The 27,351-nt window shown below is 44.2% G+C and overlaps 1 protein-coding gene across 3 annotated transcripts in view; it reads right to left on the bottom strand.

Moving 5' to 3' along the window:
• The window catches only part of NTRK3 (neurotrophic receptor tyrosine kinase 3), a 406,873-nt gene that overhangs the window by 289,476 nt on the left and 90,046 nt on the right, over window positions 1–27,351 (bottom strand). For all 3 annotated transcript variants that reach the window (XM_081838856.1, XM_081838857.1, XM_081838858.1), the window contains exons 2-3: window positions 3,198–3,272; window positions 1,434–1,505 (exon numbers count right to left, since the gene is read on the bottom strand). In XM_081838856.1, the coding sequence (XP_081694982.1) occupies window positions 1,434–1,505; window positions 3,198–3,272 (147 nt within the window). The remainder of the gene's footprint in view (window positions 1–1,433; window positions 1,506–3,197; window positions 3,273–27,351) is intronic.

The raw sequence follows: 27,351 nt of genomic DNA, 5'->3' as shown, positions 1-27,351 counted from the left end.
ATGCCCACTTGCTTCTTGACATTGCTCTCTTTCATCACCCCTATTCCATTTGGCTCCCTCGTGTTGGACCATCACCACATAGTCCTTGTTTGACTACACTATCCATGGGACTAAATCACAGAACAGGAAGCAGCAGTGACAAGGGGAAAACAATGGTGCCAACAGGATTTGTCAAAACTGAATATTCTCTCAAAATGCTTTTCAGGTAGGGATAGATGGATCAGGTAGGGATAGATGGATCAATCTATTTCTAGCCTATTCCATTTTTTCCATATGTTCCTTCATAAGCCTGTCTCACCCACTTCTTGCAGTATTTTTTAAAAATGCATGAAACTTAAACACTTATGTTTATAAAGGCATATGCTAGGGTAAAATTAATTTGTATTTAAATGTACATTTCAAAGCAGTTCAGCCCCACCCATTGTTTTTTTAAGTCAAGAACCGCATTGTGAATTTCAGAAAAGCATGAAATCCAATGGATAACTATATTCCGATCCAGGAGGTACAGATCAAAGTCAGGTTGCATCAAAATCCACAGAAATCAAATTTCTCAAGCACCCATACTGGGGATGGCGGAGGGAGTGGATTCCACCAGAACCAACCATTCTAATAAAAATACAGGAAGTGTAGAATATATCTAGAACAACAGTCATTCCACCTAGTTGACCTGCTTCATCCAATACTCCACAGACATGTCTCACTTCCAGAGACTGAATACCATGCATATAGCCCTTGTTTGTGGTCCCAGCTCCTTCTGTTTTCAAGATGCCTTCCAGCTTAGCCTTACACTGTCAAAAAGCCCCTGTATCATCGCTTGGTCCCGGCTCATATGCTTTTCTAACGAGTCAGTAATTAAGAGCACAAGCTGTCAGCCATGTGCCTGAGATATGACAGCAGGGAGGAAAAACAGATATTGCCTTGCGTCTCCCGTTCGTTATGTGTTAATGAGAACCGTTTGAGGCTGCGTCGCAAATGCCACACTGATACAAGCACCTTGGCCCAGTCTCCCCACTATCCACCCACCCCCAATGGTATCTCCCCCCCTCCCACCCCCAAACCTCATGCTGAAAGGGAAACTTTCTACTGACCACCTAATGGGTGTTAATGAGGAATCGCTCATTAGTGCCACAATCAAAGTTGCTTTGGTTATTAAGACACCTAAATCTGCCAGCTGCCCATGGGGAAAGAATTGTTTGAGGCTCTCCTTTCTCTGACCCCTTTGATTTCCTCCTTTTTCTCCCTCGCTTTGACTCCCATCCTTTCGCCCCCTCTCCTTGCTTCTACCCTGCTCCTCTGACTTGTCTGTCCTCAAGCAACTGCATGGAGAAGAACTCCCCCCCCCCAAAAAAAAGCAATAGCACAGCATGGCAGGGAGCATGCAGAGATGGGTCGGTCAGGGGGTTGAAGGAGGGAGGAAAAGCAAACCTACTCACATGTAGTGCAGGTGGGGGTTTTTATCAAATGCTCGTGGCTGGATGCTCCGGAGTCCAGAGTCCATGATTGTCCTGAAAAGAAATGGAAAAGGTCAGCAATACCAAGGCAGTCAAAGCCCTGTGCTCAGTTTTAGGAGGTAGCTAGGAACATGCCATGCCCATTTGAAAGAAGAAATTACGAGACAAGCAGGGAAGGCCTGGAAACCAGAACAAGTCAGGGAAAGGTGACTGGGCCCCCATTCTCACCTTATACAGCCGTACCTCGGAAGTTGAACGGAGTCCGTTTGACTTCCAAAATGTTTGGAAACCAAAGCATGGCTTCCGGTTGGCTGCAGGAAGCTCCTGCAGCCAATCGGAAGCCCCGTCGTCCTTTCAGCTTCCAAAAATAATTCGCAAATCGGAACACTCACTTCCAGGTTTGCAGCGTTCAGGAGCCAAAACGTTCGAGAACTAAGCTGTCCGAAAGCCAAGGTACAGACTGTATTTAAAGCACTGTGATACAACTTTAAACACAGGCATGGCTTCACCCAAAGAATTCCCGGGAGCTGTAGTTGTTGAGGATGCTGAGAGATGTTAGGAGGCTCCTATCTCCCTCTCAGAACTGCAATTCCCAGAGATCCCTGGGAAGAGGAACTGTGAAAGGTGACTGTTTGACCATTCTGGGTCCCATCGATGGGCAACTTCAAGGCCCCTCCTTGAAAGGCTCTTTGTCTTTACACCTGACTTGGACTGGACAGCCCTTCAAATAGAGGGACAGTACCTTTGGGCCAGGGACATGGGGGTGCAGAACCAGGAGTCTCCTGACCTGCGTTCTAATTCTGGCTGCTCCCCAAAGCAACACGTACACTCCCAGCACAAGAGCATTCAAGAAGGATCCTTTTTTTTTCCACTCATGAAGGAGCTGAGTCAGTCAAAGCAAGCAGAAGCCCACCACAACACGCCAGCACTAAATCTGGACAAGATCTGAACAAGAAATTTCAGATGCTTACATAGAGAATACCTTAGGAAGACAGTTGCTTACCAAGGTTAAGTTTCAGGGAGGCTCAGCAGAGCCTCCTCCTTTCTGCTGACCTGTGATCAGATGGCAACTATGGGAGGGTTTTGTAAGCAAAAGGTATTTTTAAAACAGGGGTCATTTAGTTCAGGGTGGGGAACCAATTACAGCCCAAGGGTTGGATTGAAGCACAGGTGGGCAGGACAAAACACACACAAAAAACTTAACTAAAATAAAATAAAGCATTTTCTTCTACTCTCCCACATCATTGTCACAAACACCTGTACCTACCAAAAATTTTAATAAACCAATTTTATTTCAATATCAAATCAATATTATTTTGATCCAGTGCCTACTCTGCCTATTTGGTAATCAGGCACTGGTGCAAACACAGACACACAGGCTAGATCTAGACACATCAAAGCAGCATTGCAACCTTTGTATGAGAAATCGGGTTAGCAAAAATGGAACTCCACAGCGCCATCTGGTGGGATAGTGTTTGAATGCATAAACAATGCATATAAAGCAATTTTTCTTTGCCAGTGTAGCTGAATCAACACACAAACATATGCGTCTCAAAAACCCAGGGTAAAGAGGTGTATATTCAGGGTACAATGAAAATGATACAATGAAGGTGCCAAGCACACCTCTTTGACAGGCAATTCCACAATTTAGTGGGCTGCCAACCCCAAACTTCAGAGGGCTCTAGAATGGCTGATCTTAATGCCCAAGAGTGTCCATAGGGAAGGAGGTTTTTCAAACATACTCACAGTCTCTGGAGTCCTGTGTACAGCTCCATATCTACGGCGTTCAGTGTCTGCAAATTCTTCCAAAATTCTATGTGTCTGTGGAGAGAAAAGAGGCAGACTTTAAAGCTGGACTTAGACCCCCATTGACATCAATGGGACAAATGAGTAATGTCTTAAGACCCATTGAATTCAAAGGAAACTACATTCAACCCAGCCAGGTTCCAACCCAATGAAAACCCGGGTTTTTCTTTAGGAACTACTGTTCTCTCCCACTCAACTCCCGTTATTTGCAAATGTATGCAGATTTAAGTCATTGATTGATTAACACTCAGGCAATTAATTAACCGATAGGTTTTTAAAACTGAGCAGCGGCCACAATGAAAGCTAAGCTTCTTGTGGGGGTAAGGCAAAGGAATAGACTTACTTTTTTCTTTCTTTTTAAATGTAGTGGTTGCTTGTTCCTTCCTATCCCCTCCCCAGTTTACAACAGGAAAAAAAATATTATTTTACTTTTCCTCCCATAAGAGTGTTAAGAAAAACCCCACTAGATCAGGCCAAAGGCCTATCCCATGGGTAGGCAAACTAAGGCCCAGGGGCCGGATGCGGCCCAATCACCTTATCAGTCCGGCCTGTGGACAGTCCAGGAATCAGCGTGTTCTTATACGGGTAGAATGTGTCCTTTTATTTAAAATGCATCTCTGGGTTATTTGTGGGGCATAGGAATTCGTTCATTTCTTTTTTCAAAATATAGTCCGGCCCCCCACAGGATCCGAGGGACAGTGGACTGGCCCACGCCTAAAAAAGGTTGCTGACCCCTGCCCTATCTAGCCCAAAATCCTGTTTTCAGTGTGGTCAACTAGATGCCTCTGGGAAGCCCACAAGGAGGACAAAGGCAACTCTCCTCAAGTCATGATCCACAGCAACTGTTATTCGTAAGTAACCTTAATCTAGATGGATCAGTGGTCCGGTTTAGCTCAAGGCAGTTTCTTTTTTATTATTATTATTATTTTTATTAAAATTTTTATTACATTTTCAATTTACAGAAAAAAGAAAAAAAAAAAAAAAAAGCGATCCAACTTTCAAAATGCATTTTTACATTGTTAACTGGACTTCCCCACATCTCCCTCACCCTGCGTTCTTTGCAATAAACATGTCAGCAAATTATTACCTTATTTCGTTTCTTATTTGTATCTTTCAAAATATTTTACTTCTAGATTTAAAGTACCTTTTTTCAAATATTTATGCCTTAGAATAATACATAAAATAACTTTAAATTTCACCTTTTTCTTGCTTATAACTTAATTTTCTATTTTCCCAATCTAGTTGCAGGAGCAAAAATTTCCAAATAATGCAGATTCTTAACATTCATACAACTTATAATGTTTTTGTAAATAGTCCTTAAATTTTTTCCAGTCTTCTTCCGTTGTCTCTTCTCCCAAATCTCGAATCCTGCCAGTCATTTCTGCCAATTCCATATAGTCCATCAACTGCGTCTGCCACTCTTCCAGCGTGGGAAGGTCTTGTGTCTTCCAACCTTTTGCAATAAGTATTCTTGCTGCTGTAGTTGCATACATAAAAAGTGTTCTGTCCTTCTTTAACACCCTTTGGTCCACTATGCCCAGGAGGAAGGCCTCTGGTTTCTTGGGAAAGGTGTACCTAAACACCTTTTTTAACTCATTGTAAATCATTTCCCAGAAGGCCTTCACTTTTGGACACGTCCACCAAAGGTGAAAGCTCAAGGCAGTTTCCTGTGTCCTGAATCAGCATTGTCCATGGGAGTTGTTGCAGTCCATAATAACTTAAGAAGATCCTTGTAGGATCAGCACAAGAGACCCGTTGGATCAGGCCAAAGGACCAGGATCTAGTCCAGCATCCTGCTCTCACATGGCCAACCAGAAGCTCACAAACAGAGCCTGAGGGCAACAGTGATCTCCCCATCAGGGATGAATGATCCTGTCATTTTCAGTTTCCCTCAGTTTCTCCTCCCCCTCCCCCCAATTTTAAATTCATTTCTGCATTTACAAATAACTTATACGGGGGGGGGGGATTAATTCTTTGGAAGCTTTTTGAAACAGGCAGTAAAGAAGGAGCTGGGCGGAATCACAGCCAACCAGCTCAAGTCTTGGATGAGCAATTTCGGCAGCAATCTGAGATTCAAAAATTGTGGCCCAAAAATTCGTCAGCATTTTTGTGTGGATTTCTCCAAATATACACATTTTTGCATGCAGTTTTGACTGGGATAGATACTTTCTCAACCCATTTTCCCAAATATAATGTTCCTAACAAGCACATATTTATATACACTTGCTCATAATATGTGATTATTGGGTGGAGAACTGGATTGCAAAATTCAGAGCAGTGCTAATTTTGAAAAAAGTTCAAATTAAAAGGCAAACAAGATTGGATTTCTCCTACATCCCTGCTCCCCGATGTTGCTCCCGGCAACTGGTATTTCATAGCATGCTCAGCTATCATTGTAACCTCCTTTGGCTCCCCAGCCTTTTCCCACTAACAGATACCTATCTTGAATCATGGTCGGCTGCAACTCTCACAGCCTACATCTCATGTACCTCTTTCTTTCTCCATATATCCTGTATGTCATTATTCACATATTTCAAAAACACCTTGCCAGGTCTCCTCAAATTTCTCCAGGTTCTCCATTTATTCCTTTCCCACCCTGCTAACCGCAAAGGACATTCATTCTGTTAACCATGTTTCCATTCTCAGACTTCAAACACATTCAGTTTCCAGCACATAAACAAACAAACAAACAAACAAACAAGCCCTGGGCAAAGCAGAGAGCTCAGGATCCTTCAGTCAAGAAGGCCTTACCTGGCAGTGCTGGAGACTAGCAGCAGGCAGGCACACTCTGAGTGACTGACGGGCACCATTCTAATTTCCCACAATGCCCCAGAGTGACATTAGATCAGAGGCATTATGGGAAATGAAAATGGCAGCTAGATTCAGGTACCTGGTGCTGCTGGAGTAGGGGAGTTACTGTATTTTTCGCTCCATAAGACACACTTTTTTCCTCCTAAAAAGTAAGGGGAAATGTCTGTGCATCTTATGGAGCGAATGTGTGGTTGATCGCTGGCTCCCTTTCTGGCCCCGCCCCCTTGCCCAGGCCTCCATTGTTGAATGTTCTGCAGACGGAGGCCATTTGTTTCCCCAGCGACATGTGACTGGCTGATTAGATTATCTGTCTGGAAACTGTAGAAACGGCTCCCTTTCCTTTCCTAAAGAAGCTGCAGAACTGTGAGTTGAACCCCATAAAAACAAGATTTTTTCCCCTTTGCAAAGTAAGCTCAACAACTTTGAGCTGATTCTCAAGAAAGGGGCTTTTCCCCTTTGCAAAAGAAGCTGCACAACTTTGAGCTGATCCTCAAAAAATGGGGCTTTCCCCCTTTGCAAAAGAAGCTGCACAACTTCAAGCTGATCCTCAAAAAATGGGGCTTTCCCCCTTTGCAAAAGAAGCTGCACAACTTCAAGCTGATCCCCCCCAAAACGGGGCTTTCCCCCTTTCCTCCTCTAAAAACTAGGTGCGTCTTATGGCCAGGTGCGTCTAATGGAGCGAAAAATATGGTAAGTGAGTGACAGAAAAACAATGTGTTCTGGTGGTCCTGGGACAGGCATCAGCAGTGTACTCTACCATATCCTCCAACATACCTCTGATAAAAATGGGGTTGTCCCCACGCCCCCCACGCCTCCTCCTTGGCCAGGGCAGGGAAGTAGTCGCCAAATGAAGCAAGCTGGAACCAAGGCTTTCTTAGGGGCATTAATGTGACCCTGATCTTGTTTTCATAAAAACAGGAAGTGGCACATTTTTGGGGGGGGGGGAGGCATAGCTCTAAGAAGTGTGTTAGAAAGATGCACAGATCTGAACTCCCAGTAACACGTTAAACCGCTATTTGGAGCGAAGGCCTCTCATGAAGTCGGGACTCTCTGTGGCACCATGAGAAGCTGTGATGGCTAGAGGGCTTTTAGGATGGTCCCAGGATTTTCAGGGTAGTTGGACAGTACACTCTTCCAGGATTCTGGTGTTCAAAGATCTCAGCTCCTGGCACAGTCCCTGATTTGAATGTGTGAACCAATTCTGATTTTAAATAGCCCCACTGCATCTGAGTGGACCTTGAGCAATCATGGAAGGTTTGTACCCTGCCTGCCTTCAAATGTCAACCAAAAATCACAAAGCAGCTTTCATTTCAAAGTACACCCCAAAAACAAAACAAAAATCTTCTGCAAAATCATTAAATATAACAAGATCAAGACATTATAGAATACCAATCAAAACCACCGTTTGGTAGAAAAAGACAACATCACAACAAAGAGATCAATGTTTAAGAAAATACCCAGTGAAATTTTGATATCATCTGCACAATAAACTGAAAGCATTATGATGCCACCTTAAACTGTCCTGACTTCCCCCCAAAGAACCCTAGGAATTGTAATTTGTTAAAGGTGCTGAGAGTTGTTAGAAAACTTGCCACAGAGCTACAGTTACCAGCACCTTTAACAAACTACAGTTCCCAGGATTCTTTGGGGGAAGCGAGGAATCTTAAAGTGACACAGGACTGCTTAAAATGTATTGTGTGAATGTGTCCATAGTTAACCCAGTCCTGGAAGGGATGCTCAACACATTGACCAAACAAACCATTATACTTTGCAACTTCCTGAAGTAGCTGAAACCACCAGGCATCCTGCCACCAGCCCCAAGGGTGCTATTGCCACTTTAAACTGTCCTGGATTCCTCCAAAGAATTATGGGAGCTGTAGTTTGGGAAGCGGGTGGCGCTGTGGGTAAAACCTCAGCGCCTAGGACTTGCCGATCACATGGTCGGCGGTTCGAATCCCCGCGGCGGGGTGCGCTCCCGTCGTTCAGTCCCAGCACCTGCCAACCTAGCAGTTCGAAAAGCACCTCCGGGTGCAAGTAGATAAATAGGGACCGCTTACCAGCGGGAAGGTAAACAGTGTTCCGTGTGCTGCGCTGGCTCGCCAGATGCAGCTTGTCACGCTGGCCATGTGACCCGGAAGTGTCTGCGGACAGCGCTGGCTCCCAGCCTATAGAGTGAGATGAGCACACAACCCTAGAGTCTGGCAAGACTGGCCCGAACGGGCAGGGGTACCTTTATCTTTTTAGTTTGGGAAAGGTATTGAGGGTTGTTAGGAGACCCCTTACACTCACCACAGAGCTGCAGTTCTCAGAGTTCTCTGGCATTGATTGCTAAACCACTCTGGCAAGCCACCTGTCTGCCATCCTTGGGGTACATTTGTAACTTCCATGCACACACCTCTCTGCAGAGTGAAGAGGCACTCACAATCCCTTGACTGGTAGGTTTTCAACAACAATGTCTGCAAACATTCGACCTGTGTTTTCAATTCTTCTGTTGGTCAAGAAGCATTTCCGGGAGAGCAGTGTCAGCGGTTTGTTATTTTGAGTGCCCCTTTATTATAGCAATCTCCACGAGCCATGGGCAATGTGACAGGCACGTTATAAAAGAAGGGGAAACTGAAATAGATCTGTCACTTTCGTGCGCCTCGTTATTCTGTGGATATCGGAGCCAGACCGACAGCTTCAGAGGGACTGAAGAGTCACGTTTATCAATACGGTAAGGAGCAACCCAAGCGAGGACTCTCTCTCCCCTCGGGCATCACACAATATTAACAAGCCCAGGACCTGACCCAACAGGGCCCTCGCCTAAAGTTGCGTGAAAAATATTTGCTATCATCATCTCATTCCCCAGGGTGTTTTGGTTTGGTTTTGTTTTTTTAAAAAAGAGTCAACTACAGTTGAAACCATCCTAGAGTCTCTAACAGAGAGCTAAAGCAAACATTTCTCATTGCTTAAATGTTTGCAAATGTGCCAAGTTCCAAGTGCAAAACATCCCACTTAAATGACATGGGCCTCACTTCCTCCATCTGTAACATGGGGATGCTACAGGTTAAGATCACATGCTGCCCTCTCTCCCTGGCCAACAGTTCAGGCAGTACATTATCTGTAGGGCCATCCCAAGGTGATTGTGGTTGTAGTGCTGTGTAGTGATTAGAGTGTTGGTTCTGGAAGGTAAAAGGTAAAGGGACCCCTGACCATTAGGTCCAGTCGTGGCCGACTCTGGGGTTGCGGCGCTCATCTCGCTTTATTGGCCGAGGAAGCCGGCGTACAGCTTCCGGGTCATGTGGCCAGCATGACTAAGCCGCTTCTGGCGAACCAGAGTAGTACATGGAAATGCCGTTTACCTTCCCGCCGGAGCGGTACCTATTTATCTACTTGCACTTTGACGTGCTTTCGAACTGCTAGGTTGGCTGGAGCAGGGACCGAGCAACGGGAGCTCACCCTGTCGCGGGGATTCAAACCGCAAGTCCTAGGCTCTGTGGTTTAACCCACAGCGCTACCCACGTCCCTGGTACTGGAAGACCAGGGTTCAAATCCCCACTCAACCATGGATTTCAGTGGGTGACCTTGGGGCAGTCAATGCCTCACAGCATAAACTACCTCTCAGAGTTGTTGTGGGGAGAACCATGTATACCACCTTGAGCTCCTTGGAGAAAAAGATGGGATATAAATGCAGTTGTTAGAAATCACAGAATCATAGAGTTGGAAGGAACCCTGAGAATCATCTAGACCAGTGGTTCTCAACCTGTGGGTCCCCAGATGTTGTTGGACTACAAGTCCCATCATTCCTAGCCAGCATGACCAGTGGTCAGGGATGATGGGAGTTGTAGTCCAACAACATCTGGGGACCCACAGGTTGAGAACCACTGATCTAGAACAACCTCCTGCAATGCGGGAATATGCAGCTGCCCCATACAGGGATCGAACCTGCAACCTTGGCATTAGCAGCACCATGTTCTAACCAACTGAGCTGTTGTTGCTTTGTTGTTGTTGTATCAGAGTGAGGCACTGACCAGATCATAAGAGTTTACAGGACTGAGTGAAACCGGGTGGGGCACTTTGTCACCTGACAACCCCTGAGTCAGTGCATCATTCTGACCAGATGCATAGGTGATGCTCAGTGAACAGGTGGCTCCCTCTTCTGGCACAGAGATTAAGGTGCTCAGGCCTGGCTGATCTGAAGATCCTTCTTGGGACCCTGGCGCATGAGAGGTGTACAGAAAGCACACAAATGTCCAAGATAAAACCTCATCCAAAGAGTGCTTAGAGGGCAATGCAGGCCCCCTTTCCCTTCCTCCAGTGTCCTTGTTGCATGTGAGTTGCGCAGGCTGCAAAAACAGAGTGCCGCATTGCAACCGCTAAGTGGCGTGCAAACGAGAAGCAATGGAAAACGCAGGCAGCACACCCGAGACCACGCTCTCGCAAGGTAACAAGAAAATTGATTTGTCCTTCAGGCGTATTGCGCCTAGTGATCCATACAGAGGCATTAGTGTTCAATTATCTGATATGTTTAGCATGATAAACAACAAAACAAAAAAAGAGAGAGGCAGGACGGCAAGGCAGCTCTGGACCACAAAGGAAAAGGAAGAGAGGGAAGGAGGGAGAAGAGTCCGTTTCCCAAAGCATCTGCTGCGTTTCTCTGCTTCTCCATCCTACCCACCAACCCCTTGGCAGCTGTCAAAAGACAGCAAAGCAAGCACTGCAACCTGGACAGACAGGTACTTAGGAAGTTGATAGGCTCAACCAGCTCCCTTTGAAGCCCACTTCAGCTGTGTTATGCTGCTTACACTCTGCAGTGTGTTAAGGTCTGCAGCAGAAAATGCAGGGTCTCTCCACTGGGGCATAACTTAATGGAGCTGCTGGGGTTCCATTAGGTAGCACTTCCGGTGGCAAAGCAATCAACACCCCTCCCCCTCCCCTCAGAAAAAGCCAACAGATCTCCATCAAGCAAGCTAATACCTGAGGTATGACCTTCTGGTGCAATTCCTATTATTATTATTATTATTATTATTATTATTATTATTACTACTACTACTACTATTATTACCTGCTGTAAGAAACCCTGGAGAACCACCAACACTGGGGATAATGCTGAGTGAAACTGGCACTGTTACAAGTTACTTGTACAGTGGTCCCTCGGGTTACATACGCTTTAGGTTACATACGCTTTAGGCTACAGACTCCGCTAACCCAGAAATAGTGTTTCAGGTTAAGAACTTTGCTTCAGGATGAGAACAGAAATCGTGCTCTGGCGGTGCGGCGGCAGCAAGAGGCCCCATTAGCTAAAGTGGTGCTTCAGGTTAAGTACAGTTTCAGGTTAAGAACAGACCTCCGGAACAAATTAAGTACTTAACCCAAGGTACCACTGTACTGTACTGAATTTGCAAGAAATACCATATCGACCCAAATATAAGCTGCACCCGAATATAAGCCACACCTGTAAAATTCGGGGGGGGGGAGGAGAGAGAATACTTGAAAATAAGCCACTCCCTTAAAATTATGCAGGCATTCACACCCGTAAATGGAAGTGTAGAAGAAAATCCTACAGGTACCATTCCCCACACTCCTGGGCTGCTTCCTGGAGGGGGGAGCCATGCTGCTATGCCAGCAGCCTTCTCCCCTTTGCCCTTCTTTTTGGCTGCTTGGGGGAGGCTTGGGAGCCACAGACAGGACGCACCACCGATGGCCCTCGTGGTGGTATCCTGGGGGGCGGAGAGGGATTGCTCTATTCCGGCCTTGGAAGGCAAGGCAGGGCCACAGACCTAGGGCAGCTGTTTCAGCAGCAATATCGTAAGGTTGTCAATATACACCACACTTTAAATTTTCACGGTCGGAAAATTTCACCGATGAAAATAGGGACATCCTATTACATAATAATAATTATTTTATTATTTATACCCCACCCATCTGACTTCAGATTATTGCCTTTTAAATTAAACCTTTACATTTAACAGCATATTTACATACTATCAAACTCTCAGTCTATTATTTATTTATTTATACAGCTGTCACCAAATGGTCTTTGGTCAGGTTACAAAACATCACAGTGAAAGCAAGTACAGATTATATTAAAAGCAGAAAATAAAACAGTAACACTAATGGAATCTCTGAAAAATTAAGCAAAAAACAGCATTGTAGAATGGCAGTGCAGGTCCACTTTTTATTTTTTTTTAGGGTCCAGAAGGTAGGAATATAAGAGAGGATTTGCAGCACAACCCTAACCATGTCTACTCAGGAGAAAGTCCTATTGAATTCAATGGGGCTTACTCCCAGCTAAGCAGGACTACAACTGCAGCCTTACTAACATAAATACATTCACGTTGGCAAACTAGAATTTCCAGTCTGAACTTTATCTGTCTATCTGTCTGAAAAGCGCAGCTTCCAATGATTTCAAATCTGGGGGAAAATGGGAATGTCAATGGAACAGAGGCAGGGAGGGAAGAGGAGATACCTGCTCTGACATCCGCACAGCAAAAAATCAGTAACTCAACTTGAAACATTTCTGTAAGAGTCACAATGAAACAAGACTCATAAATTCAATAAGAAGAGCCTTGATTCAAGACCATTTTCAATCATCATTTATACAGCACTTTAATAAATATATATATATATATATATATATATATATATATATATATATATATATCCTTTGTGTCTGCCATTCATCTTTCCAACAAGTGCAGGATGTGAAGAGGGCAACTATTGCTCCCAATTTATATGTGAGGAATTGAAACTGGCAGAGCGACTTAGCCAAGGCGACCCAGTGCGAAAGACACATTGAGAGGGAATCAAGCCCTGACCTCACGGGACCGCATCCAGATCTCTATCCACTGAATCACTTTGGCTGGCTGACATTGGTATGCAATATTCAAAATCTGACATCTTCATAGATAAGTCTATTGCAAGGACTGGCAACTGGGAGCCAAGTCTGGCTCACGAAGCCCTGTAGCCTGCCCCCATTTGCAAGTTCAGCATAAAACAACCTTCACTCCTGCCTGGCTATTTTACCCTAACTGACAATGGCAGGGCTGAGCCATATTAATTTTAATGAGGGGTGACTTTCCCTCAGCTTAATTTGAAATCAGTTCAATATTTATGAGTCTCTCGTTGAGCGTTCAGGAAAAATAAAATAGTTTGTTTTCTGAGAGGTCTCTCCCAGCTCACAGTAGTGCTGTGCCAAAAAACAACTTGCATTTATTCCCCCCCCCCCAAAAAAAACATTCTCTATAAATTAATGAGAATAGAAGTTGCATTCAGAAATTACGGTATCAAAAGGGAGATAATTTTTCGGAGAAATTTTAATAGGTGGGGTGCAGAGGTTTCTATGCAATTACCTTTCTTTTCATGTGACTGAGCAGCCCCTGCAATTGCCCATTCATTTTACAAATCATATCACCAGTGGCCTGCATACTGTAGCTTTCCTGGGTGCCTGAGTTTCAGTTAAAAATCAAGGCTAGACATAGGCCCTATCTGCACTGTATATTTAAGGCTGCCACTTTAACAGTCATGGCTTCCCCCAAAGAATCCTGAGAACTGTAGTTTGTTGAGGTTGTTGAGAGTTGTTCAGAGGTCCCTATTCCACACACACACAGCTACATTTCCCTGGTAAGTGGGATTGAATGCTGAACCATGCTGAGAACTGCAGCTCTGGAAGGGGAGTGTGGGTCTCCTAAAAACTCTCAGCAGTCTTAACACACTACAGCTCCCACAATCCTTTGGGGGAAGCTATGGTGCATTAAATATATGGTGCAGATGGAGCCATAATGAGGCTCACTTCTCGCATGGAGCTTTTTCAGATCAGGAAACAAAGGCAGCCAGGGAGGCTACGGTATGCTGGATAAATGTTTACCAGAAATAAAAGTATGTGCACAACGGCAGAGGAAGCTCAAAATCCTGCTAGGGCTAACCTTTGAAAGAAATGCTCCCATGCCCCAAGAATAAGGCTGAGAGAGAAAAAAATGGATGCCTCTTTTGCAGACAATTGAAACTGTTAAGGAACTAGACAAACATTGGGGTTTTTTGTACAATGCCAGTTTGTAGTGCTTCCCCATTCACACTAATGGTGTACTGTATTTCAGTGTTGCATAATATTTTTTGATTTCACTTATCATACACCCACCCAGCCAGAAAAGAGAGCCATTGGTAAATTCAACTAATATGCCTTCCCAATGAAATACACCCAGGAATAAGACTGTTTTAAACCTCAGTGAGGTACAACAGAGAGAGAAAACACTGGCATGATATTTTATGCAAGAGAATTGATCCAGGCAGAGAAGATACTCACCCAACATGTGAATGGTGGAGATGTCAGTTTGACACAGAAGGCCAATGGTATAAGCAATGGCTCTAGACACCAACACAGCGTCCAAACTGCAGGACTGGCATTGAGGAGCATGAGATTCCTAGCGTAGATTCCTACCCCCCAAATCCTCATTTTCTTTCTTGCACAGGTTGCAAGATGAGTGGTGATAAAATTCTAGACTATGGGCTTGGTGCTTGAATCTAGGCTTGTGCTTTGGGGAGCAAACTGGCCCAAAACAAATTAAATGCCTCAGTTGAGTTCCAGACATTAGTTCTATCCAGGCATTGTCCTTCTTACACAATGGGGGAGTTTGCTAGCTCATTCCACCCCCTTCATCATGTCTCTGTCACCAGCAACACCTTCATCCACATGTTACAGGATGACCGCCTGTGAAGGTCCATGAACTATGCCTACACAGGTTTAGAAACATAAACAACAAGGGTTTGAAAACCATTGGGGGGGGGGGCTCTGCTGCAGATGAGTCAACCTCACCCTGCACATGATTCAGCCTCACACTACCAGTGCACAAGGACTCAGTGAAAGGGGAAGAGCCAGCTAGTATAACCCTGCTCTAATCTAATCACATGGAAGAGCTGAACACTCTTGAGGGAGCAAGTTCAAGGAACTCTCCAAGGTGCTGAAATTCCACCCTTAACCTATAGATCAGGGGCAGGGAAGCTTCTCTTTCTTGCCAAATGGCCAGATTTTTATTTCCTCCACCTCTGGTGAGCCAAAGTGGGCAGGTGGATGGGACCTCGCAGGTGCCATGCCCCAGCCATTACTATGACATCAGGTGATGCTTCTCTTTGAAACCTCAGTTCTAGGTACTTCAAAGCAAGTGGGTCGCAGGCCTTTAAAACAGCTCTTTGTAGTCAACTTTCCATGAGGCTGTTTATAAAGGGTTTCTCCTTTGAATCTCATTGGTTTGAAGAAGGGGGGGGGGCTGTTTCAAAGCCCTTTGCACACAACTCCAAAGCTCCTGTTCTTTGGATTCAGCAAGGTGAGCTCCCACCTTCCGTGGTTTGAAGAGGAAATATGGGGAGCATGTCTTGCTAAATCCAAAAAAAAAAAAAAAAAAAAGGAGCTTTAAGCCACTCCCTTACCTGCCCCCTCCTGATGTCATGCATGAGGGTGGGTGTGGTGGGCACCCCCAGGGCGTTTTTCCAACAGATACCTGCAGGACATTTTTGCCCTACAGAGTCCCATTGGTGGCCAGGGCAAAACAACAACAGCCCCCGCCCCTGAACTTCTGTCTATTCTGCAAACATGCTTAAACTGCCAAATCTGTTTCTGCTGACAGTGGATTGTAATGCACTATCCCTATGGCTACTGCAATAGTTTATTTGCTGGCTATTCATCAATCACATGATCAAAAGGTGGAGCCTGCTAAAACTTACTAAACCAAACAGAATATAGACGGTAAGTATATGAGCAGGTAAATTTAAATTGCACTAAAACTGCAGAGCAGCCTACTAATAAAAACCCCAAGGTGCACAATGATCCTCTCCAAACATTTGGGTAAATAACTGTGTTTTAGCTGGTGCTGTAAAGCAAAATGAGTCAGCACCAGCCGTATTTCAGAAAATCCAAAGCAGGGTGCCACAACAGAGGAGGTCCTATCAGATGTTACTGCTTAATAGATCTCCCCTGAGAGGTGGAATACCGAGAAGGGCCTGCCAATTCACACTATTTGCTACACACAGTGTTGCACTGGGACCCAGAATTAATTTAGATGACAAGGAGCATCACACAAGCAAAGGTTGGAGAAAGCAGAATCTGCTGCAGAGTTGATGCTCTGCAGTATCTAAGACGGTGAGATGAGAAGCTCAGCCATGAGCTTATTGAATGGGCTTAGGAAAGCTACACTGAACATCAGCCTTTCCAACTGCAATGCAGAGATAATAAAGCTGACCTACCTTATAGGGCTGTGGTTGCAATGACTGAATTGTTGTAGGTACCTATTCTCAGTGCTACCTGTTCTTTAAGAATTCTCTCTCTCTCTCTCTCTCTCTCTCTCTCTCTCTCTCTCTCTCTCTCTCATTTTTGTATCTTGAATTTCAAAGTGAACATCTTGATCCTGGCAACAACAACAAAAAATCCACTGGAAAGATAAATTGAAATTATGCTAATGGAACTTTAAAAAAAAACAAAAATCCATTTTCGCCCCCCCACCACCACCTGGGTCAAATGAAACCTTTTTTTCCTTTTTGTTTAGTATATGCTGTCTTAACAGTTCTAGCAAGGATTCTGAACTACCAGGAACACCAAAACAGTCTTCTCTTAAAAATTCAACTAAGTTAATTATATTAATGGTGACATGATAATTACACGGTGTCAAAAGGGCCTGAAGCAATGAGTCTCAGAGAGGTCACTTTGTCTGCTAGTGAAATGGTCTCATTTGTTACTTTATGTTTCTTTCTGTAGAGAGAGAGAAAATGCCTCCAGCTTTATAGTTCCTAAGTGAGGGTTATGAAGACCTGAACTACTGGCATCAGGACCAGGGCAAGGGTAAAAGCCACTGGTAGAGGGGAGATGTGGGTGGGAAAGAACCCTTCTCCTGTCTGAAGGGTTAATCACCCTCCTCTTGCCCAAAGCTTCGTCTGTGCAAAATTGCATCTTCTAGTTCCCAGTTTCTACAGGGAAAACAGCCTTGTAGAAACATCAGAAGCTGCCTTGGGACACCTAGCTCAGTAATAATGATGAACCTGTGGCCCTCCGGACGTTGTTGGATGCCAGTTCCCCTTAACCCCAGTTAGCATGGCCAACAGTCAAGGATGGTGGAAGTTGGTCTTCACCATCTGACATCAGCTCTTCATTGTTTTGGACTGAAGTCATTCCCAGTCCTATCTGGAGATCCTGAGCATTGGATCTGGGACCTTCTGCATGACAAGCAAATGTTCTACCACTGAGCTACAGTCTCTCCCTTGTGCAGGTTTATTATTATTTTTATGAATTTATAGGCTGTTCTGAGGCACAAGATGCCATCGAAGCATCATACAAAATAACAACAGAATAAAACACAAAAGCCCACACTCTAAACAAAAAGGAAGATCATTTGAACAAACTCTAAAAACAATAAGAACATCTTTCCATGCTCTAAGAACAATGTCTGCTGATGTACAACTGACATTCTGTAAATGATTGGGTTATACCTCAGGGAAAGCCTTAAAGAAAAGCTTCTTTGTTAAGCACTTAAACATCAGGTGCCCAGCTAATTTCAGCCGGTAACTGATTCCCGAGAGCTTCAGTTACGACACTAAAAACCTAGTTTCTAGAACAAGGTAAGAGAGTCTCTGGGGCAAATGGTATTCTCAGCAGCGCCCTGTCTGAAGTTACTGGTAGGAATGTAAAAATGTATATATAATTTTTATTTTTTAAAAAAACATTAAACAATACAAACAACAAATAATGAGTATTGGTCACCAGATACAAAGCGAAATATAGTCAAGATATGCATAGGGCAGGGGAGGAATTAGCAACATGTTATGTTAAATAAGCAATCCAAAAAGATGTATGAGTTACAGGGAAAATATGTTCCTCCAGGTGATGGTTAATAAAAGAAATAAACTTAAACAAGTCAGCATCAAAAGTATCTTGTTTGGTTTCTCCACGCATCGCTCTACAGCGTTGTGCAAGTTTATCAGTCAAAGTCAAATACCATACCCTGTCATATCACTTGCGGGAAATACATCTGTTTAGAAGACATCATTTTCTGTCCTGTCCTGTATTTGTCATATGCAGCACTGTTTCCTGCTGCAGTTCATCTTCTTCCAAAAACTGTGTTATGCATCTCATTGTCTGCCGTGGCAAAAATTACATAACTTGTATAATTTATGTAATTAATTACGTAAAAAGCATTGCCATTACATTATTCCAGCCTATTCATTTCAGTGTTAAGGAATACATAATGCAAAGAGGTGTGGGATGTAGTCAATTACATATTGTTTGCAGACAGAAAACAACAGCAGCAGTGATTAGCAATCGTATGCACTGGGCTGATTTCCGTTGCAAGCATGGGATGAAAAAGCAAACACTGGCAATTTCCACTCTGGTAATTCTGCTAAGGACCCTCCCCAAATTCGCTCACCTTAATTCCTCCTTGGTACTTGGAGTTTGGAATTAGCAGCACCTAAGTGCCAAGTGGAACCAAATTCTTAAAAATTCTCTGTTCTCCAGTTTGCTTTTCATTTCAGAATAAAATGTGGCCCTGAGCAATTTTTTTTATTGATAGGAAATCCACTGAAAAGCAAAAAGAAATAACTCCTAGCTGTGCTTGATTTATAACAGAGAACACAACTACTTTATAATATGAACATGGGATATCCAGAAACTATAAAACAATGCAGCTGCAAATTCTGCAAATAAAAAATGTTATTTTGATACTATACTACACTGAAATGTTTAAATGTTTCTTTGATTGTCCTTGAATCTTCCTGAAGTTTGCTGAACCTTTCAGTTCCTTTCTCTCATTTATCTCCCCGTTATGCTCATAAAACAATGCCCCCCATCACACAAAAACAAGCATTTTTTGATATAATTGTATACCTTATTGCATCAACATACTTTCTGTACAAGGGATTTACAAACATGGAGGAGCACATCAGGAAAACAACACAAAAAATAATACTGTTACAATTGCACATCCAATCCTATAATGGCTCTTTTTGCATAGTAATTTTTTATTTTATTATATTATATAATAATTTTTATTGGTTTTTCCAGATATTTTCCATCAAAACATCCATCTTGTATGTAAAATATTTGGCTTTTTCAGCCTAAGACTTCCCTCCTCCTCGACTAATGGTTTTCCAAATTAATCTCCAATATGCATTTTATTCTGCACAGTGATTTATTGATGCACGTGAGCATTGATAAGTTTGGAGCGAGGCAAGGAAGAAGCAAATGAATGAAAAGAACTGACACTGAGGGCAAACTGCACATTCTCCAGTTCCAAAATTAATTTTAGGACCCTTCTAGCTTAAGATGCAATTTATGAGGGGTGGGATCCAGGAAATAATTAATAGTCTGGGAACATAATGCTCTTATGCCTATGTTCTGCCATAATACTAAAAGTCAGGAACATCTAATGAACCTGAATGTTGGAAGAAGATTCAGGAGAGAGACAAGAAGATACATCTTCACAAAACATATTTAATCAGTTAAATTTGCTACCACAAGACATAGTGATGGCTACTAAATTGGATGGCTTTAGAAGAAGATTATACACATCCATGGAGGAAAAGGTCCATCAATGGTTACGTGCCATAATGTCTGTGTTCTACATCCACTATTGCAGGCAATTTGTTGGGAATCACAAATGGGGAGAATGCTGTTGCACTCAGGTTCTCCTTCTGGGTTTCCCAGGAGCATCTGATGGGGCACTGTGAGAAAAAGAGGCTGGACTAGATGGGCCATTGGTCTGATCTAGCAGGACTTGTGTTCTTAAAGAGAAACGGGGCATAAACCCAAACCAATATCTTTTGGCTGGCTCTGCATAAATCCAATACTTTGGCCACCTCATGAGAAGAGAAGACTCCCTGGAAAAGACCCTGATGTTGGGAAAGATTGAGGGCACAAGGAGAAGGGGACGACAGAGGACAAGATGGTGGGACAGTGTTCTCAAAGCTACCAGCATGAGTCTGACCAAACTGCGGGAGACAGTGGAAGACAGAAGTGCCTGGTGTGCTCTGGTCCATGGGGTCACGAAGAGTCGGACACGACTAAACGACTAAACAACAACAACAACAAATCCATAAGGGCTAGTTCAGTTTTGTTGACTTTATTAATGAGAAGCTAATTCACACTTCTTGAACCAATACTCAAACCTCTGACATTCACACTTCCCCAATTTTCCAAGCAAACAATGTGTATTAAAATGCATATATTAAGGGAAATTGTGCATTTAAAATGTGTATGTTAATGAAATAAACTTGCAATAATTTATTATATTGAGTGAGATGGCTTACAACAAATGTGTGTATCAATCAAAGCTGCATTCAAAATGTGTGTATTAGGAGAAAGTCACAGTAAATTTCGTAATAACATTAATGAGTTATTTTATTATTTTAAAAATTGCAAATCCTTCTGAAATGTGGAGTGTAGAATTTAAAACTGGGGAAAATGCAAAACAGAGAAAAACTGAAATTGAGAGATTTATCCATCCCTATTTGCCAGGTCCAAACCTGAGCCCAAACTCAGGATGGTTGATTTTCAAAACGAGCCCTTGCAGTCCAAAATTTGTTACATCCATCTGCACCTAAACTGTGGTTGCAAAACACTGGGATGCATTTCTCATCTAACAAAACCTTCCTGCAACTGTTAACAACCTCAGCACTCCTGGATCAAAAGGTGAAGAAAAGCACTGAGTCACACGTACATGCCTTTTCACAACACGAGTTTACACTGGGCTTCTCCTCCTCGTCCCCCGCCCCAGATGCTATAAACCTGGACACATCGTTGACAGCTGAAAAGATTGTTTTACACAGGCTAATGTGGCCCAGATGTTCCCTGTCTCTGCTGAGCAGGTTTCCCTTTCAATTTTCAAATACATTTGCCTGGGAGAGAGAGTCAGGAATCAGAGGTTTGTTCAGCTTGGGGACTGGGGATCAAAGGCAACGACTGTGACAAAGAATAAATGAGCAAGGCCTGGCATGTTCCTTCCTACTGGAATGACAACAAACCCAAGCTTATCCCCAACCTGCTGCTCTGTACTGGTGATGATGCCTTTCTGAAACACTACCTTGCTGCAAAGCACCACGGCAGACCCCTCTGCATGCCAATAAGGAATCTGCGGTAAGTACAGAGCAAATGTTGGATAGATGGATGCTCAGGGAGAAGGGAGGGAGGGAGGTGAGACCCACCTAGTGGGCCAAGTCAGTCAAATCAATGGTGGCAATCAATGGGGTGCCCTCGCATCCATTGATTGTATTAGGGGAAATTGATTTTTTCTTTTTCTTTTAGAGGAGATTCTGGTAGTGCTGGAGTCCAAAGGTTCAGGTATTTGGTTGCTCAGGTCTACCCTAGATCCAAGGGGGACCCCTTTGAAGACCTGGTCTTCTGCTTGGAGCCATATTCCTTTTACAATCAATACAGTGCTACCTCAGGTTAAGTACTTAATTCGTTCCGGTGGTCTGTACTTAACCTGAAACTGTTCTTAACCTGAAGCACCACTTTAGCTAATGGGGCCTCCTGCTGCTGCCATGCCGCCGGAGCACGATTTCTGTTCTCATCCTGAAGCAAAGTTCTTAACCCGAGGTAATATTTTGGGTTAGCAGAGTCTGTAACCTGAAGCGTATGTAACCTGAAGCGTATGTAACCCAAGGTACCACTGTACTTCCCCTCCTTTTGTCTGAGGGAGCTTAGAAACTGTGGTAGCTCTAGGCATGTACAGTGGTACCTCGGGTTACAGGCACTTCAGTTTACAGACGCTTCAGGTTACAGACTCCGCTAACCCAGAAATAGTACCTTGGGTTAAGAACTTTGCTTCAGGATGAGAACAGAAATTGCATGGCAGCAGAGGGAGGCCCCATTAGCTAAAGTGGTACCTCAGGTTAAGAACAGTTTCAGGTTAAGAAGAGACCTCCAGAACGAATTAAGTTATTAACCTGAGGTACCACTGTATTTCCTATGGCTTCCAGCATCTGTGGGCACAGCATTTCCCAGAGATTTTTGGTACTACATCCTGTGGTTCCCAGTGGTACAGCAACAACTTCCATTAGTTCTTCTGGCTACTAAGAAGTTAGGGCAGGGGTCAGCAACCTTTTTCAGCCATGGGCCACTGTACCTCAGACCTTGTGGTAAAGTGACCCCTGACCATTAGGTCCAGTCGTGACCGACTCTGGGGTTGCGGCGCTCAGCTCGCTTTATTGGCCAAGGGAGCCGGTGTTCAGCTTCTGGGTCATGTGGCCAGCATAACGAAGCCGCTTCTGGCGAACCAGAGCAGCATATGGGCTGGACTATATTTTGGGGGGGGAAATGAACAAATTCCTATGCCCCACATTCTACTCATATAAAAACACGCTGATTCCCGGACCGTCCGCAGGCTGGATTTAGAAGGTGATTGGGCAGCATCCGGCCCATGGGCCTTAGGCTGCCTACCCCTGAGTTAGGGGAAAGGAAGGGTACCTCATAGGGCAGGACTGGGGATTCTTGTTGGCTCCGTGAGCCGGATCTTATTAGGATTGGCAATGTGGGACAAAGTTGACAAGTGGGTGGGGCCAGCCACCTGTTAATTACCTGACATCACAATGATGTCAAATGCAAGTTACTGCTAAAGTGAAGGTCCCCTCCCCCATTTTAGCAGGGAATTCCATGTGAATCCCAGCTGGGAACAGGCAAATGCAGCCAATTCAATTAACCCCACACTCCCACTCAGCAAACAATGCCATGAGTGATGTCAGCTGATCAAGCAGGTGGGTGTGGTTTGGGGAAATGGAATTTGGAAGCGCCCCCCCCCCCCGGTGGGACACGACTGGCCCATGGGCCAGAGCATTCTTCCTCTGTCATAGGGTGTAAGGCCTGCTCAGCACACCGCTCAGATTCAGACCTTGAATTATTTTATTGCTGAGGGTTTTTTGTTTTTACAAATCTTCAGGAAAGTATTTAGCAGAATTATCCAGTTTCTTTGAATTATTTCTGATGCAGACTTGAATGGGCATCTGGGGGGGAGAGATGACATAGACAACCACTCATTATTATTTTCTGAGAAGCCATAAATAATTTGTGGCTGGACTTTATGGAATTATATATTTTAGTAACTACAGGCACGAAGAACTGAATACCTTAAGTATTGGGAAGTCATAAAAATTCAGTAACTGAAAATGAAAAAGGAGCTGCTGTGTCATAAAGAGTTTTGAGGGGCTATGCTTTCTCTCCCGTAACAGGGCAATGAAGGATCAAATATTTGCCTTTTTACATACCCTGTTCTGCACACAACTGATGAATAGAAATAGCCATACTGTATTAGGAAAGTTTCCGCATTTAGAGGATAAATTAAGGTTGCCAATTTTTTTAAAAAAGAAGAACCACCACACACAAATGAATCTAGCCTGGTAATTATCAGCATAACCATAGGGTGTAATTGTGATTTGTCAAGGTAATGATCATAAAAACATAGCATTTGTGACACAGTTCGCTCTGTACTTGCAAATCTTCACCTCTTTCCAGATTTGGAGAGCCTGCTCAGAAAGCAATTAGGGAGAGGAATTGTAGCACAGAGAGCAGGCGATGGAATGAGATAGCAATTCAAACTTGCAGATATGTCACAGATATCAGTAATTTCCAACAAGGCAATGGAAACCATATGTGGGACAGAGGGAATCCAAGGGACTGAGTAGACATTTACACACAAATACGGAATGGGAGCTCTTGATACAAGACAACTAGCCACACAGAGAAGGAAAGGAACCTCATAAGAACAGAGGAAGGTGCCTTCTGCCAAGTCAGGTCAACAGTCCATCAAGCCCAGTGTTGTCTGCACGGACTGGCAGCAGCTCTCCAGGGTTTCAGACAGGGACTCTCTCTCAGCCCTACCTGGAAAAGCTGTGAATTGAACCTAGGCTACTGTGCTAGAGGATCTGTTGACCTGACATGGCATAAAGTACCGTATTTTCCGCTCTATAAGGCGCACCAGACCACAAGACGTACCTAGTTTTTGGAGGAGAAAAACAAGAAAAAAAATATTCTGAATCTCAGAAGCCAGAACAGCAAGAGGGATCACTGTGCAGTGAAAGCAGCAATCCCTCTTGCTGTTCTGGCTTCGGGATAGCTGCACAGCCTGCATTCACTCCATAAGACACACACACATTTCCCCTTACTTTTTAGGAGGGAAAAAGTGAGTCTTATAGAGCAAAAAATACATTATTTAACTTGGTTCCTAAGGGTGGAGATGATTTACAGTGAGAAGAAGTGAGCATCGGGAGTGTCAAATTTCCTTCTTTTCTAAGCTTTTACCTCCACTACACAGAGTGGATATCTCTCCCTTGATGCAGCAAATGGGGTGCACTTCTTTGCCATTCTCTTTACATACCCAACTTTATTGTTGTTGCTGCTGCTGCACTCAGCTCAGTGGGTGGTGAGCTTTCACCCGGATCATTGGCAAAGTGATCCCTTGCAGCCGAAAGCGACAGTTTCTCTGCTGTTGCTTACAAGAACTTTCTCAGCTGTGCTTCAACAGCATATGCTCTGGATTAGAAGCAATTACCATAAACCTGTTCATGTTTCATTAGGCTGGAAACCCTGAATCTGGCATGTGTGCTAACGTGTTCCTAGGTTACACAAAGGAGGCGGGGAACTAGCCTCTGACAAATCAACACTCAGACATGCAAGCTGCCTGCTTGGGAGGAAGGGGGCGGTTAATAATGTTCTGACACCTCTTTAGCAGAAGCCAGTATTGGCTGGAATAGTGACAACCAGTCCTGCTTAACTGACTGGGCTGTTGTATTGCGTTTAAAACTCCCAATTCTGCCAGGATGGCTACCATTGAGTATGTCTCTGAAAACTAGTTGCTGGGAAACACAAATGGAGAGAGGGCTCAGGTCCTGCTTGTAGGCTTCCCATAAGCCTCTAGTTGGCTACTGTGGAAACAGGATGCTCCCACTTTTGCCTGAAAATAAGAACAATAATTCTAATATTTGTACCCCCGTCCATCCAACTGGGTTGACCCAGTCATTCTGGATGGCTTCCAGCATATACAGGACCTAATAAAACATCAAACATGAAAAAGTACAGGGCTGCCTTCAGGTGACTTCTCAAGATTGTGTGGTTACTCATCTCCTTGAAATCTGATGGGAGGTTGTTCCACAGGGCGGGCGCCACTACCGAGAAGGCCGTCTGACTGGTTCCCTGTAACCTCACTTCTTGAAGAAGAAGAGTTTGCATTTGATACCCCGCTTTATCACTACCCGAAGGTGTCTCAAAGTGGCTAACATTCTCCTTTCCCTTCCTTTCCCACAACAAACACTCTGTGAGGTGAGTGGGGCTGAGAGACTTCAGAGAAGTGTGACTGGCCCAAGGTCACCCAGCAGCTGCATGTGGAGGAGCGGAGACGCGAACCCGGTTCACCAGATTATGAGTCCACCGCTCTTAACCACTACACCACACTGGCTCTCTCTTGAAGTGAGGGAACCACCAGAAGGCCTTCAGAGCTGGATCTCACTGTCTGGGCTGGGTGGTGGTGGTGGAGACACTCCTTCAGGTATACATGGCCAAGGCTGTTTAGGGCTTTAAATGTCATCACAAACCAAAGGTGTTCTACTAAGTGAGAGTCAGTTCCAAGGTCTTGTGCTGTGAAACCATTGACTAATGCACCTTTTGCAAGAATGAGCATTTAATTACAAACAGCACAGGTTGGAGATGGAAGAAGCAGGGACACCCAGAAGCATCAAGGCCTCATTCCCTTCTCCCCCCCCGCCCCCCCCCCCAAAATTGGCAGTGGCAGCCTCCTGACCACACCCATGTTCTCTTCTTGCCAGCAAAATCTCCAGCTACTCTCTGTGACCCAATTCAACTGACTTCCTTTCTCCCTCTCCTGGCCCACACATTCCTGGGACACAAAACCCATCTCTGGCAGATGGGTGTGACCTGCATTCAAAGCAGAGCTAGTAAGAAGCATTCCCTCTGTTTTCCAGTTCAGGTGTGAGTGTTATCGCTGATGCAGCAAAAATGGCTTAACCCCTCCTCACAAGTCAGGTTTGCTTCTGAGTAATGAGCCCTGCCTCTCATATCAAAGAATAGCTTGACCTATTTGCTCATGGGGTGTTGTGAGGATGTTTCTTGCAGCTGTGAGCATTGCAGCAGCAGCAGCAGAATGTTCCAAGAGGAGTTGAGGTGGCTTGAAAATAGGGACTACTTACCCTGATGGCAATGTTCTGCCCTCCATTGTCAGAGGCAGTATGGCCCTGAATACCAGTTGATGGTAATCTCAAGTGGGGACAGAGCTGTTGTGCTCAGGTCCTGTTTGTGGGCTTCTCATTGCAGTCCAATGGATAGTTCAGTTGGTTGGAGTGTGGTGCTGATAATGCCAAGGTTGCAGGTTTGATCCCCGTATGGGACAGCTGCATATTCCTGCATTGCTGGGGGTTGGACTAGATGTTCCTCAGGGTCCCTTCCAACTCTACAATTCTGTTTCTATGATTCCCATTGGGGCATCTGGTTTGGTGAAGACTTGATGTTTTCATCCCCCAAAAAGTTTTTGATTTGAGTTTCTACTGAAAGGAGGCTGCATTTTAATGTTGTATTTTAATCTTGTTTTTTAAGTTGTATTTCAATCAACGGTTTTTATATCTGGTGTTAGCCGCCCTGAGGCCAATCTTGGCTGGGGAGGGTGGGATAGAAATAAAATTTATTGTTTTTATTATAATTATTGATCCAGCAGGCTTTTCTTATGTACTAGCATAATAGCAAAGGAAGCTGTCTTAATATGAGTCAGGGCCATTGTTCCATCCATCTCAGTATTGTCTACCACGACCCTGACCTCATCCTCTAAGGTGCCAAGATGCTAAAGAGGAAATGGCTGGGCTCCTACAAGCTGCACCTGCTGAAACCAGCCACCATTTAGGGATTGGGTTGTAGTCTCACACATTTGGAGGTCAGAAACAGCTAGTGGGGAAAGGGTGTAGCTGCCGTATACTATGTTCCTACATCTGTCCCAGACTTAAATGCAGATGATATGGATTTAACTTGGGGACTTTCTGCATGCATCTCATGTGTTCCAACATGGAGCTACAACTCTTCTGCCCAGTTTATAAAGCTTTGTCTTCTCCTCCACTTACCTCCAGTCTCATGCAGGACTTTATTTAGGATCTGAGCCCAGGATCTCTTACAGTGACAATCATGCTTCTGTTCACTGGTCTGCCTCATACTGAGTCCATCTACCTCAGCATCGTCTACTAGGGTTGGGCGACTTATCAATATAACCAGTTTGTATATAACCAGTTTGGGATACCAGTCTCATAATATTTGACCTGGCAATATACAGTATCACGG

The sequence above is a fragment of the Podarcis erhardii genome, assembly GCF_964252035.2.
Source record: "Podarcis erhardii genome assembly, chromosome: 14".
Classification (NCBI taxonomy): domain Eukaryota; kingdom Metazoa; phylum Chordata; class Lepidosauria; order Squamata; family Lacertidae; genus Podarcis; species Podarcis erhardii.
This window is presented reverse-complemented; position numbering and strand designations above follow the sequence as displayed.